Below are 15,578 nucleotides of genomic sequence, written 5' to 3'. Positions count from 1 at the left end.
GCGTCATGGGACGCTGGAAGACTGGATTCGTATTTATCCAAGCCGAAGTCGGCATCGGCGTCCTCAGTCTGCCATACGTACTCTCAGTACTGGGTCTTATTCCTGGGCTGATTGCCATTGCAGGCATCGGCCTAGTCGGCGTCTGGACGGGTTATGTCATTCTGCTGTATTGGCAGAAGCATCGGCATTGCGACAACCTCATCGATGCGCTTTTACAGCTAGGAGGAAAGCCGTTGGCGACCATTGGATACATTGGTCTCATCCTAAACCTGACTCTTGCCTGCGGCTCGAGCGTCTTGACCATGAGCGTCGCGTTGAACACAATGTCCAACCATGGCATGTGTACTGTTGGCTTTTTAGGGATCTGCACCATTGTTGGTTTCTTGTCTTGCATTCCACGCACGATGAACTTTGTCGGACGGATGTCAGGTATGATAGAATCGCTGCGCAGTATCTTCTTAACCAGCATCCTAACAATATACATCTACAGGTCCTATGATTATCGGAATCGTCGTGCCCATTTTCACCGTTATCATCTCCTTGGCCATCGCACCGCCTCAAAATGCACCACCAATCTTCGACAAGGAAGTCAAACTATGGGGCAACCCAACTTTCGCGCAAGGATTCAGCGCAATCCTTAGCATCTGTTATTCATATGGCGGAAGACAAGGCTTCTTGACCGTCATCGCGGAAATGGCCAACCCGGACAGAGACTACGTCCCAGCTCTGTACATCCTCCAGGGCTTCGCGGTACCAATGTACCTGATCACTGGCGGTGCAATCTACGGACTCGCTGGACAATATATTACATCCCCGGCTCTTGGAAGTGCGCCATACATCCCTGCCAAGGTTGCCTATGGCATTTTGATGGCATCTTTGCTCAACACCAGTTTGTTTTACGGCCATACCGGTACAAAGTTGATGTACGTCTCCGTCATGCGAGACATTCTCAAGATCCCACATGAAATGACCCGTAACACGGTCAAGTCCTGGGGAATTTGGATTGGCCTCGGGTTCGTATTTTGGGTCTTTGCTTTCGTTTTGTGCGGCTCCATCCCCATCTTCAGCAGTTTTATTGCGATCGCCTCAGCCTTGTTAGTCTCGTGGTTCTCTTTTGGCCTGCCTGCTGTCTTCTGGCTGAACCTCAATTGGAAGACCCAATTTCGACGAAGTTGGAGGGTTTCAACAATTGCAGTTCTCAATTGGGCTCTCCTTGCCTCCGGTGTCTTTCTCAACGTCTGTGGCATGTGGGCATCTATCAGCACATTGGTTAACCTTTTCAACGACCCAGAGAGCGGAGTGCCTGGACCATGGACTTGTGCAGATAACAGTCTATTTTGAGCCGTTGGAAACATACTAATGCCAAGTACGCAATTGGCAGTCATAAATATAAATTAGGCCTTGAGGCGGCCCGCAGCTGCTGTATAGTTAGGAACTCACGCGCTGTGAGGGGAGTTCTAGGTTGAAATTGCTCTGAAGTAGAGAAAGACATTGAGTAGAAACAATTCTATATTTGGATTCTCCCATGAAACTGGGTAAGGTCCTCTCCTACCAATAGTGCAATTGATCCGGATCATCCCAGTAGTATGTCGGGTCATTTCCATCAAGTTCCCTCGTCGATGTTCCGTTTCCAAGATACTGGAATTTATTTTCTGTCCAGTATGAGATGTCAAAATCCTCTCCACAGAATTCATCCAGCATGTGGAAGTAATGAATCCTGCTCCCTGGATGCAACACCGTAACTGAACCATCCGTTTTGCCATTTTTGAACCACGACCGACACGCACCGGCCCAAGCTGTTCTGGGCATAAACTTGTCGATATGCTCGGCGTACTGTTTGACGAATTGTTCCTTAGGCTCAAGGGACTTGATATTCTGTGTCTGAACTTTCTTCATAATCTTAACCATGAATTTGGCAATGTGCTCAGTAATGTTAAGCACACTTCCGTGGCCTGCGGGGGCATTTGGGCCCAGGAACACTGTAGACTTTAGTAAACATGTCTCTAAAACGAAGATTTCCGCGAGCACTTACTCCAGAAGTTTGGCATCCCTGGGACTGCAAAAGACATGTACGCCTGAGCCACCTCTTTACTCCACCTCTCTCTGAGATCGTCCTTTCGGCCGACGAGGGAATATTTAGGGCAGAATGAGGTGTTGAATCCTGTTGCACAGACAATAACATCAACCGGGACAGTCTCTCCAGATTTTAGAACTAGGCCTTCAGGAACAATCCTTTCAATTCCTTCTGTGACCACCTTGACGTTGTCTTTATGCAAAGATTCCATATATCCCACAGACGGCACAAGTCGCCTGCAGCCCACAGGAAACTCAGGGATGAGAAATTTCATAAGCTCTTCGTCCTCCTTCAACATTCCTTTCATGAACTCGCCGAGAAACTTCTTCATCTCTTTTGCCTCATCGCTTGTGCTAATAAGCTGAATGTTATCGTCAGTTTAAATGCTTTGCAAGCAGAAATCAGTACATGGGTTTCTCACCACTTTGTACTTGTCATTAAAGACTTGATCGGACGCCTTAATCAACTTTTGATATAAATCTGGTCTGTCTTTGAACAGCTGTCTTTGTTCCTCGGAATATGCCTCCTCGAATATGCCAAGTCGATCCAAAAGATCTTTATCTTGGACTTTGGCAAGGATCATCTCTCTTTGTGATGGCATTAGCCACGTGGCAGATCTGACTGTATGAACAAGCTGCTTGACCACTGTATGAGATTAGTTGAAGCCTTGTTGCACAGCTAGAAGCAATTACCTGGCTGGATTTTTGTTACTATCTGGACTCCAGATGAACCATTTCCGATGACGGCCACCCTTTTGTTCGCATACTCGAGCTCTTTCGGCCAGTTCGCAGAGTGTACTACTGGTCCCTCAAAACTGTGAAGACCTTCAATGTTGGGGAACTGCCACTTACTACGGCCGTTAATTTGTGGTCAGTTCAGAAAGGAGATTTGTTTCACTCACTTCAAGACTCCTGTAGCGTCGAGAAGAAAGTGGCACTGGTCCTCAAAAACTTCCTCGGTGGACAAGTTTTTGACCTTGACGTGCCACATTCCTTCATCCTCAACCCATTCGGCTCCGATCACTTGATGGCTTAGTTTGACACTTGGCCAGAAGTCTTGCTCTGTGGCAATGGTCTTCAAGTATTGTAGGATCTCTGGAGCCTCCACATAGAATCCTGACCAGTCGGGATTATGGCGCCAGGTGAATTGATAGTTCTGTGATGGTACATCGCATTTGCAACCTGGATAGCGATTTTCATACCAAGTCCCCCCAATATCTGGGTTCTTCTCATAGACCACATTCTCGTAGTTGTCAAGATTCTTACGCAGTGTTCGGATCATGTTGAGACCACTGGCACCCGCGCCAACAGTAATGATCCTAAGATGTCGAGTACACCCGAGCGGGCTCTCGAGGGGGTAGCCGTCTTCGCTCAATGACATGATCATGATGTGTCAAGGCTGATGCAGTCTGTAATGTGGACGATGAGTGATGCCTCGATTCTCTTGACCTTTGCGAACCATGGAACATTTAACATAATTTCAATAATAGGCCGGTGCATTAGTACGATCTAGGAGCCGAACTGGGCCTCACAGATAAGGCAATTGCTCGACGCGGCCTCATGGATTCGGCCCAATGGAACCCCTTCTCAATCTTATCACTCTCGGTACTCGTGCTCATGATAGCTCCTTTGAGATTCCAGAGCCTGAGCTCCCAGGCCTTACCGAGTTGTAGTGATGAACTTTGGGACCGCCACCAAACTTCGGTATAAGTGCTGACAGTACCGAACATGTGGACCGACTTTACGCCGGGCTGGCTCTTTGACTTGAGTGCTCAACCCACCTCATTTCTCGGCTCTGGCTTCACCAGTATTCTCGGAATCAGAGTGCCGCAACCAGCGCTCTATCCCGTGACGTTTACAATATGAATAGCTCAATGAATCGCATTACGCACATCCTTCAACAGAGGACTATGGGGCTTGGAGATAATCATCGAGAATTAAAAGCTCCTGTTGACTCGCGGCAGTGTAATGTCCAAGATGGCCAACTAGTTTATTAGAGGATAATTTGCCCATGCTCCCACCAGACTACGAATTTCTAATATTCTGGATATGCTATTCAAAGGTCCATTTATACTCTAAGACACAACTTGCCAATGGTTCCCCTGCTCTCAAGGTCTTCCTGTGCCTTGGCAGCATCTTTGAGAGCATACGTCTTATGCTTAGTAGCCTCAATCACACCTTTGATCACTAGCTCCTGTATCTTGCCGGAATACTCCTCCAGCAGTTCTCGCGTATCGATTGCGTTGGCAAGCGCAGACAGAAGAATAGAAATGTTTCTTTTTCGACTATAAGTCCAGAGGTCAACTGGGGGTATGGGTCCACCTAATGCATTGGTTAGCATTCATATGTCCAGATTGCATAAGTCCCTGAAACATACTCGACATCCCAAGGAAAACCACTTTACCCCGGCTTTTGGTGACCTCGAAGCTTCCTTTCCAAGTGTCTTCCCCGACACTGTCGAACACCTGAAAGCACATGATCAGCTTGAAGTGTAATGAGTATGAATCTACTTACCGCATGGACCCCTTTTCCGTCTGTGAGGTCCTTGACCTGGTCGATCCAATCTTTTCCTGTACTTGACTTGTATGTGATAACGTGTTGAGCACCGCTCTTTTTGACAATGCCAAATTTGCTCTCGTTGCTTACGGTGCCTATCACGTTGACGCCTCGATGCTTCAAGAGCTGGCACAACATCAAGCCCACGCCACCAGCGGCAGCATGCACCAGTACTGTTTCTCCTGATGCCGCTGTGTATGCCTGCTCAATCAGACTCAATGCAGTAATTCCCGTGATATAACTCCCGACGGCATCTTCACTGGAGATTTCTGGCCGTACCTTGACCGCCTTGTCCCCAAGTACTGCGCTGTACTCAGCATACCCGCCAAATCCTTGCCACAGAACGCGATCTCCAATCTGGAAGCCTAGAGGGTTTGGCTCTGCTATCGCTGTTACTAGGCCAATACCCTCAAGACCACTCACGACTGGAAATGAGCCTCCTGCGGGGTAGTGACCCGTCCGTACATAGATGTCTGCAAAATTAATTCCAGCGATCTCGTTGCGGACAAGCAACTGGCCAGGGGCCAATTTAGGTACAGGGTGATTTTCAGTGTACTGTAATTTGTCCAGAGCACCCACTCCCGTTAATATGACCGCTTTCATTGCAGACGGGGTAGCTTCCATGTTGAAACAAGTATGAAAAGACCAAGTTTGCCTTTGAACTGCAGCTCTTTTTCAAAGATCTAATCCAGTTTTTTCAGCTAGATTAGCATATATCAGATCCTAGGCTTCTGTGAGTCGGAAGGCTCGATTCCTTCCAGGTTTTCATCCTTCCTTTACTAAGCAGCGATAGATCCCGCGGCATTTGATTGACCTGCTCGGTCCAAGGATGGTCCTCGGCTCAATGCCGACAACCGCCTACCGCCAACCGTTCTTTGAAAACTACCTTGCCACCATGGTTCTTTTCCCCTCTCCTCCTCCATGCCTCGACTGCCACCGGACTTTGTAAGGTAACCCCAATTGGCTAAACAGCAGTCCAACCTCAAAATTCTCCATCAAAAGTAATTAGATTCTGCGGGGTCCCCAGAGGCTCTCAATGCTCGGCTCCGCACTCGGTAAGGGTCACCGAGCTTTTGAATACACTTCGCCAAATGATCAACAGCAACACACATTACACTGAATTAGCCAGGGGCCCAACGAACATGGTCGTCAGTCAGATATAAGAATGCACTTGCTCCCTTCAGCGAGGATTTCGGAGGACACGCAGAATCAAGAGCCAAAACCGTCTTGTGCCAGTACGGCTATTTTGGAAATATTGAAAAACCTTGAACTACCGGCGATTACTCTCCTTGTTCCACACCATGGCCACGATGGAAGATCACGAGTCTAAAATCAGTGTCACCATTACAGGCGAGCATAAAGAAAATGCTCCTTACGATGAGAGCACTATCTCGCCCCAAGAGGAGCGCAAACTTATCCGCGAGGCTGACTGGCGACTACTCCCATGCCTGACCTTGCTCTATGCTCTGTCTTTCATTGACAGGACGAGTATCTCGAATGCTCGTATTGTTGGCATGACTGAGGACTTGGAGCTATATGGAAATCGCTATAACATTGTCCTCATGGTGTTCTTCATTACCTACACCATATTCGAAATTCCAAGCAATACAATAATCAGAAGAATCGGGGTATCTCGATATCTTACTTTCCTGATTGTTTGCTGGGGAGTTGTCGCAATGTGTTTTGGGTTCGTTAACACCTTTGGCCAGATGTGTGGCCTACGAGTTCTTCTTGGTCTATTTGAATCAGGATTCAATGTAAGTCGACTGCCATCTTATATCTTGTGCCGATGTCTGATCGCTCTCCTAGCCTGCTGCCCTATACCTTATCTCTTCATGGTATAAGAGATACGAGGTACAGAAAAGGGTAGCATTTTGGTTCATCGGAGGAGCATTCATGTCAGGCTTTAACGGAATCATCTGCTATGGCCTCAGCCAAATGGAGGGAGTTGGCGGACTCCGTGGATGGCGGTGGATCTTCATTATACCCGGCATAGTGACGATCGTACTAGCTGTACCATTCTACATCTTCGTCTCTGATTTTCCAGAGAAGGCTAAATGGCTGGACTCGACTCAGAGGGCGTTTATGCAACGTCGGCTTTTCGAGGATCGTGGCGAAGAACTCGAAAAGCTGCAGCGCAAGCACCTTATCGAAGCTTGTAAGGACTGGAAAGTTTGGATGATGGGCTCATTGATGGGATTTCCAACTGCAGGGGGCTACACGATGGCCTTCTTCGCCCCCAGTATTCTTCGAGGTCTAGGTTACAGCGTCGCGGCCAGCCAGTGCCTGGCAACTCCTCCATACGTCGCCGCAGCCATCTGTTCAGTTGGAATCGCCTGGTGGGCAGACAGGATCAAGCGACGCGCTCCATTTATCATCGGCCTATGCCTTCTTGTCATCGTGGGATTCCTTCTCATCGGGTGGGGTCCTAACAATGGCAGCCGCCTAGTCGGTATCTTTTTTGGGGTGATTGGCAACTTCTGTGCTATCCCAACAGCAATCGCATTTTTGATGAACAACACCCCAGGAGCCGCGAAAAGACAAATTGCCATCCCTATTCAAACAACGATGGGCGGGATTGGTGGAGTTATTGGCGCTGTCGTCTTCCGAGCTCAAGACGCACCGACATTCCGCCCCGGCCTCTACGCTTCGTTCACATGCATGGCAATCACTATTGGCTTCACTCTCTTCCTGACATTCATTTTCAGGAGGGCGAATAGGAGAGCTGACGAAGAGGGAGTCGTGCTGGAGGGGGTCGAGGGTTTTCGCTATACTCTATAAATGCGGCGGTCCAAAGGATCTCTGGACTCAAGGACCTGTGATATCATCTCAAGCTGCCCTCACGTAAACCAGGTTCATATAGTTACTCTACTCTCAATTCCGAATTGGTACTATTCGGGTCTCTCTAACGGATCAATACTATATAGTAGAGACACTGCTTCGAATCGACGTTGTATCAGATGTGTTATCAGACAAAGTGCGGGCGTTAGCATCCATACTGTCCTGAACTCGCTGGAACTATGATGCAATCATACTAAGTCGATACGTTGTCGACGGTACTATCTCCAATGCTGCGCTATAAGCATACTGTATCGATGCATCATAAGATGAATTGGTTTTCAACTAGATCCATATATATACTTTCTCAATTGTAGCAGTGTCAAGTGCTAGTGTGTTTCTATAACCATTAAGCAATTGATATATGCATCGATATCAGGTAATAGTTGGGTCTCGCTATACCTCACGAGAAGGTACTTGAAGCTGGATCGAAAGGGATAGCCGTACTTAATGTCTCTGTCATGTCATCTATCTGGAAGAAGTCCAGAAATGCAGGCGGGTCATTGAAAGCCCAATGAAGGGGGTCGTTGCTGACAGGGAAGAATTCCAAGGCACCATTCGTTTGGTCGTTGATATCGAAGTCCACAAGTTCCATATTGGGACAGAAGTTGCTGGGAAATGGGAATAAGTCCCCAGTAGCCCATGATGACTGGCTCGCATTATGTTCAGATATGGTTACTTGGTGTGTTTCAAGTTCTTCTTGCACTTCAGCGCGACTCTTTCTGCACTCATCGCTAATTTTGTCGAGATATCGCCGCGCCAAAATGGCGGAACTATATCTTGCGCTCAGCAGCTCGAGATTGGAGTATAAGATTTGAACTTCGGCTCGACGGATCTCTTCTTTCTCTTCAGATGACACTCGATGGTACAGCAGTGGCACGCTGATAACCATGATGTAGAAAACAGTCGGAGAACTCATAGATGCGATGTCCTCGTGGCACTCAACTTCTTCCATGAGCCTGGCACCACAAGAAGCTGCGATGACCGAAGGAGTGGACATATACCACTTGTTTTCCACTCTCATTCGATGGGCGTCCAAGAGAATAATGGCTGTAAAGAAGAGTATGTGAAGTTCAACAACAGATGCATGATATTGTTGGCGCGCCCCTTTCGTGTCGAATAGACGAATGCTATCCGGCAGATTCTTAATCCAGTCACACAGCGAACAGTAAATTTGTTCTCGTTCGGGGTTTGACGCTTTCCGGCCTTGTATTTCGAAATTTGCAATTCCTCCCACAATTTCGATCAACGTAGCATAATGAACAAAGACCTTGCTAGATATGTTATCCTCAGCGAAATCGGAAAGTTGAGGCAGCTGAGTGTTCGTATCTGAAGCCCTAACCGCCAAAGGGCGTCCAAAACAAACCGATTGTAATCGGTCTGCATTCTACGAAAGGTTAGTTATTGCGACACAGCACGTTACCACAGGATAGTGACTCATACCAACAAAATCCACCATATTCGTCGAAGGCGTGATCCATGTGGTTGATTGATATACGTAGCCTCCTTGTGAAGCCCCATTTGTAGTGCTAGACGGATAGCGACACCCGTCCAATGCCAAGGACCATCAAGACTCAACGAGTCTGAAGGGTTCGCACTCCAACAGATCATCAAACACATCGCAGCAAGAGTATCGATAGGATTAGATGAATAGTTGAGGAGGATCATTAGTTTGGTCTTCTCATAGAAGGATTGAGTGACAGCCAGATGCCGTGGGTTGTCGGAATGCCGCATAAGGCTGCCTGCAAAGCAAACAGCCTGCTTCAGAAGGCTGGATTTGCTGTTCGCGATATCTGCTGGTTCAGCAACAGGATACCGAGGGAAAACATGTTCAAAGTAAGACTCTGTCAACGCCTTGAGTAGTGGCGGTTTAGGCAGACTTGTGGCTTCCGTAAGTCGCAAGACCGACTCATGGAGGGGCGTCAGTGCTGGCACAAGGCCTTGTGGAACGGTAGGTTGACTTTCTGCCTCGTGAGCTAAGAATGTATTCTCTCCCAGATAGGTTCTCTGGGTACTTAAATCCTCTAGTGAGACGGCCTCCCTGTTGGTGGGTCGAGGCGGGGAGCTGCCAGTTGTGGTGTTCTTACACAAAGCCCCATTCCGTTGACCTGTCCTCACTATGCATCGTTTGTTGTGGCGACGGCAATTCCTGCAAACTCCATCCCGGCTTTCTTGTAAATTGCACCGCACCTTTCTGCTGTGACATGCCACGCAGACAATTTGTGCCCGATCTCGACCTACGGGAGGCATCAGTCCAGTCGTTTAGCCAACGACGACTATGGTCGATAACGCTGCCAAGGGCAAGACAAGTAACCAGAGGAGTGCCAGGGAGGGGTTCTGTAATTAATGGTAGATGTTACAGAAACTGTTTCTGGGCGAAATAACATCGATACAGGAGAGTCCGGCGAGAACCAGCTGACTGATCAGGTAGCTATGACAACTCCAGTGTGATTAAGTAACTTCAAACCACGTTATTCGGCTAGATGACCTGATGGTCTGGACCTGTTGACCATGTTAGCGTGCCGTGTTACGGAGTGATCCCTCGAATATCCGGGATACCGTTATCTAGCATCCAAAGAAGAGAGCTCGATGCACTTGAGTCGTTGTAAGAGATTATGGTGGGTCAAACCGAAAGGCAGCTCCAGAGTTCTCCAGACTTGCTAGAACGATTGGGCTTCTTAGGCTCCCGCCGCTTCATGGAAGGGTTTCGGTACATTACCGAGGGCTACCGAGAAAATCTACCGAACCCGATGTGATAGACAATGGCTCTGCCGAATTCACTAAAAGTCAAAGGGTACGACTCACCGAGGTCCGCGGCAAACGGAGAGGCTCACGTGACACGACATCGTCGATCATATATCTTCAACAAGGAATCAGTAAAACAATACCTGGTGCTCCACGAGAACAGACAGGTCTATCGAACACAGTCCATTTTAATTCATCATATGCTTGGCCCCCGCGTCAAGACCTCCCTTGTCTACAAATCGCAGAGCACGTCTGTAACCACACCGCAGGCGGGCGTTCGAACTTTTAGCTAGAACATAGTTTGGCAGTCCTGGCATTCCTAGCCTACCTCGCGCCTTTATTACTCCTATCATCTGGGTGAATCTGAGGAGGCTTAAAAGCGTTTAACATCCAATCATAACATCGCATAGAACTATCGGACCATATTCCTTAGGATGCCCCAACCCAAATGGACGTAGAAGCCCAGATACGACCATTTGGTCCCTTCCTTTGGTTCTTCTTCCTCTGATTTTTCAGGTTTTCCAGGCTTAGTCCTCCGGAGACCCTGTATAGAGAATCGCCTCACACGGAAAATGTAATACAGCCCCAGTGTCGCGGCTACGTTGAATCCAATGAATGCGAATAGTATGCCGAGGTTGCGATATGCATCGGAGGGATAAATCCACGAGGCTGCCAGGAATTGATCTGCATTCCTCAACGGGCAGTACTCGCACGACACTGTGGCAGTCGGGTTCAACAACGTGCCTGGTGCACCATTCTCCATATAAGCAGCAAGATACTGGCCGCATGTTTGTCCGGATGGGGGATCGAAGATGCCAAGCTCATTTTCTGCGCATTGGATTTGCCGATCTCCCAGGCCAATGCCAGCAAATCCTCCGATCAGATAGGTGAATGGACTAAGACGGTACATGAAGATCCAGAATCCAGGGAGGGCATTAGGAGGTTGCAGGACACCGTTGAATTGGAGTGTCATAGTGAAAAGAATATTGGATATCGTCCCGGCAGTCTCCGTGCTCGGCATACAAAAGATAAGCATCTGTGCCCAGGTCGAGGCATAGAGCATGAATTGAAGACAGAAAGCCCACATCATAGCTCTGTCCCCCGAATCCTGATATAGGCCAAATACTGGGAAATACCAACAGGCCCAAACGATGACAGAAATAAAGGCGTGATACGGAAGTTCAATCAAAACATTGGCGAGCACGAAGACGAGCCAACTGTACATTCTTGAGGGAGATTCACGGACCTCAAACAATGCACGTTGCGGAATGAAACGTGACATGATCTGTTCGAACGTAGGTGAGCCTAAATTCATCAAAGAGGAGGGGTAATCATACCTGATTTACAATAGTCGAAAAGATCGAATTCAGCATGTAGATCGCAAAAATGATGTTCTGCATGCCAGTAATGGACGAGTTCTGGAGGAAGAAGGTGAAACCAATGAATAGGGAAGCGAGGAGCCCAAATTGTATTTTGGCATAAATGTATCCAGGACTTCTCCAATATTGCTGAGCAACCCGCAGGAAGACGTAACGAAATTGCTGGAAGAAAGATAGGGCATATTCCCGGTCCTTGTCAGAGTTGTCTTGTTGGTGTGACTTCTCGGTACCTCCTACGACTTGCCTCTGTAATTCCAGACACCGCTCGCTAGATTTCCAGATCGCGGGCCAGTCATGTGAGGAGTTTGCAATGACTGCAAGAATATACTCGGCGGGATTCTCTTGAGGTGAACAGGCTCTCGCGCCATGGCTCTCAAAGTAGGTAGTGACCACCTGACAATCAAGACCAAGGGGTCCAAAATAGGTCGTTCGACCTCCCTTGGCGAGTAGAAGAATGGAATCGAATTGCTCGAATAGCATGGCGGATGGCTGATGAATGGTTGCAAGGATGGCTTGACCGCTATCCGCCAATTTCCGCAAAATTGAGATGATAGTCCACGAGCTTTGTGAATCAAGGCCTGAAGTTGGTTCATCCAGGAAGAGAATAGTCGGTCTAGCGGCAAGTTCTACCCCAATAGTGAGCAGTTTCCTTTGTTCGATGTTCAGTCCTTCGCCCGGTCGTCCCACCAGAGCATCACCAAAGATTTGCATATTAAGAAGGTCCATAACTTCTTCGACGTATGCGTACTTTTCATCTTTCGAGACATGCGCAGGTTGTCTCAATAGGGCTGAGAACCTGAGAGCTTCGCGAACGGTGCTGGTAGCCATGTGAAGGTCTTGTTGCTGCACGTAGCCTGTCTTCCTTTGAAAAGATGGCCTGAGTGCCTCGCCATCAACCGCGATACTGCCTGAAACTTCGCCGACTGTGTTTTGGCGCTGAGCTAGCGTGTCGAGAAGGGTCGTCTTTCCTGCGCCTGAGACGCCCATAAGGCAGGTTAGTTTTCCAGGTAAGACCATGCCTGAAACCCCATCCAGTAAACGTCGACGCTGACCCATCAACTGGATATCAAGAGAAAGGTTATGCCAGGTCAGAGTACCACCAGCCGTTGTTATTTGTCCTTTACTTTGATCTTCACCGGGAGTTGATACTTCCTTTTCAGCGTTGTTTGATTTTGTACTCGACGAAGGTCTTAGATCACCCGATCTCATGTCGCCTGAGCTCCGAGGGCCGACCTTAGACTCGACATCATCTTCCGGGTGAGCAGCTAGACGAGCTGATTCGATGGAGCGGAACACAAGCCTCTGTGCACCGGCCTCGGCATATGACTTGAACTCTGAAGTCGCAAGGTATATTACCAAGAAGACCACGAGGTATAGGATCGATATGCCCAGATTCCGCCAAAGATGAGAATATGAGTACCCATAAGCAGAATTAACCCACTGATCACCGGACACAACTCGTTCATTAGGCTCTGCTCCGATGAATGCGCAAGCAAAATTCGAGCTTCCACTTGCGTAGGGGGGTACCAAGTTGTCCGTAGCACAAAGATACTCCTTGCCATGCACTTCATTGACCAAAAGCGCCTCAAACACGTAGGCAATTGGGTTGATGTAGTTGATCCATCGGAACCAAGGATGCATATATGTTGTTTGGAGGGCGAATCCGGTGTAGATGATCATGATGAGGATTCCAATGCCGGCAATGGCATACGCCTGCGGTGCAGCCTTGCAAGCGGCCCCAACACTGCGGAAGATTGCCGACATGAGGACGGTGCAAGTAAAAGTAAATAGGACAAAGATGAAGAATTTCGATGCCTCTGGGGTCAATCCAGCGAGAAAGTAGTAGACCACGTTGAAGAGAATCGAGATGACGAACTTGACTGGTATATCAATTACGAACGCAGCAAGAGCGTCGGTAAAAGGATGGTAAAACGCAAAAGTACTTTGCTTCTCCAGGATGCCTCGTTTTGCGAACAGGGCCCCGATTTCAGTCACTGCCATAAGCGCATTCAACAACGTCGCCAGGAATATCACTGAGCCTGAAGATTGAAGACTAGCAGTCGTATCGGCTGGACCAAAATAAATGCTCCCCACAATAAGCGCGAGGATGATTCGCCCACAAGCAAGAGTGATTGTGGATGCTCTGTCGTTCCAAAGTAGTTGTGATGATCGTTTCATGCACAATCGTATTTGCATGTAGACTGAGAGCAGATACGGGGATTGTCCGCGCGTATGGCGCGCTTGGGCTTGTTGATGCGCCTCCCGGAGAGCTTGCAATCGACCTTCCTGCTGTTCGACATCTTCCGTGCGATCATTTGCGGTCATGCATGTGCGGTATTCGTCAGATTCTTGCCAATACTGTTCAAATTCAATTGCTGTCAAAGGCACCTTTTTGTTATGGTCATGACGAATCTGTCGCTCTGAAGGATTGGTGACAGAAGTGAGGAAGTCCGGAGTTGTCTGGCGTGCAGGGCAATACCATCCCATTCTTTCAAAGTATGACTTTGCAGACTGACTAGGGCCGAAGTAGACTTGACGCCCTTCGTACAAGACCAGAGTCTTATCAAAGAGATCATACATGCTCTGGCTAGCCTGATATACGGCCACAGCCTGCGTGAGCCCAATCAGGTCTGACAAAGTCCTCATAGATCGGATGAACTCAAGCGCAGTTGCAGAGTCTAGGCCACGCGTGGAGTTGTCCCAAACAGCGATTGAAGATCTTGCTAACGCCATTTCGGCAATACTGACTCGTTTTCTTTCTCCTCCACTGACACCTCGAATGGTGTCGTTTCCTACTTTGGTGTGACGAGCATGTGATAGACCAAAGATTCTCAGCATCACCTCACACATATGCTTTGTATGGACTTCGCGGGAAACTCCTTGGATGCGTGTTTGCGGGGTCATGGCTGCTGCGGCAAAAGAGATGGTTTGCTCGACTGTGAGATGCGGAAAGTGCTCGTCGTCTTCTTGATTGTAGACTGCTCTGCCTCGAAAATTCTTCAGAAACTGATCCTGAGCAATGCCATCATAACTAATGACGCAATCATTTGATTTCGTGAGTCCATTCAGTTGTCCAGTAATGGATTTCAAGAAAGTTGTACAGCCGCTACCTGGACGACCAAGGACAAGCAACATTTCGCCTTGATCAACCGAACCATTCAGGTTGTGCAAGATTGTCTGCGGCCCTCGCTTTGGAGCTTTGAATTGCAGCGGGAGCCTTAAGAGGGCCTTGAATGGGGATGCCACGGTCGGCTGAATGGCTAGGCTTGATCCATTGCCCAAGATGCTAAGGTTCTTGAAAGTGAAACCCACGCTAGCTCGCTTGATTCCATCCTCTCTGAGAAGCCGAAGGAAAGATGAAGCCCAGAAACGGAACTCGAAGTTCTCATTCTTGGGATCCAGGCGTGGGTCAATATCTGCCAGTGTTCTTGAAGAGATCCCTACTGCATTAGACAAGTTTGTCGCGATTCGACTCAGCTCCCGATCATGATTGCCGGTTTTCAGATGTTTTTGATGCCATTTTGGTTTTTTGCGCTTGGAAAATTCTTCAATTCCGTCTCGAATGCGATCATCCATCGCAGCTTCGAAAACTTCACGGTAGTCATCTTCAGTGCTCGAGCGGCGCGAGGACTGGAGAGCCATTGTGGATGGCACCTGGCTTGCCTCTGGCGTGATGACTCGGGGAAAAAGATATCATCAACACATTCACAAACAAACAATTTCGTTTGGAGGCAAAGAGATGATCCAACAAGTTTTAGCTATTGTTTGAGCCTCGGAGCACGAGCTACAAAGCCAAATCACCCATCCTCCTCGTGATTTCACGAACAATTCATACCTTGCATGTTTAGGCACACATCTTTCTTAGTTTACAGAACTAGGGTTTGGCACCTGTAATAGGTGGCTTAGAATCTATTGAGACGAATCTTAGGTTCTAGTCAGTCCGTGCGGCTGAATTGTGCACGTCCCATCCCTATCCGTGTGTTGATG

General features: G+C 48.3%; 2 protein-coding genes across 2 annotated transcripts; both read right to left on the bottom strand.

The window, feature by feature from the left end:
* Positions 1–7,870: 7,870 nt before the first annotated feature.
* Positions 7,871–9,629, bottom strand: PV10_06198 (uncharacterized protein; the record flags this gene model as incomplete). Its single annotated transcript, XM_016370965.1, has 3 exons — positions 7,871–8,854; positions 8,911–9,532; positions 9,586–9,629. The coding sequence occupies 3 exons, from the start codon at positions 9,627–9,629 to the stop codon at positions 7,871–7,873; spliced, it is 1,650 nt and encodes a 549-aa protein (XP_016223258.1).
* Positions 9,630–10,410: 781 nt separating this feature from the next.
* Positions 10,411–15,292, bottom strand: PV10_06197 (uncharacterized protein). The gene is made up of 2 exons (XM_016370964.1): positions 11,550–15,292; positions 10,411–11,497 (listed from the first exon to the last, which is right to left on the bottom strand). The coding sequence occupies exons 1-2, from the start codon at positions 15,231–15,233 to the stop codon at positions 10,625–10,627; spliced, it is 4,557 nt and encodes a 1,518-aa protein (XP_016223257.1). The 5' UTR covers positions 15,234–15,292; the 3' UTR covers positions 10,411–10,624.
* Between the last annotated feature and the right edge of the window lie 286 nt (positions 15,293–15,578).

Source organism: Exophiala mesophila (assembly GCF_000836275.1).
Source record: "Exophiala mesophila strain CBS 40295 unplaced genomic scaffold supercont1.4, whole genome shotgun sequence".
Classification (NCBI taxonomy): Eukaryota; Fungi; Ascomycota; class Eurotiomycetes; order Chaetothyriales; family Herpotrichiellaceae; genus Exophiala; species Exophiala mesophila.
This window is presented reverse-complemented; position numbering and strand designations above follow the sequence as displayed.

Excerpts from the sequence above, each read along its gene's own strand:
- PV10_06197 (XM_016370964.1), bottom strand. The coding sequence starts at position 15,233 with ATGGCTCTCCAGTCCTCGCGCCGCTCGAGCACTGAAGATGACTACCGT. Across the intron at positions 11,498-11,549 it reads TTTCGACTATTGTAAATCAG|ATCATGTCACGTTTCATTCC; the intron begins GTATGATTACCC and ends ACGTTCGAACAG.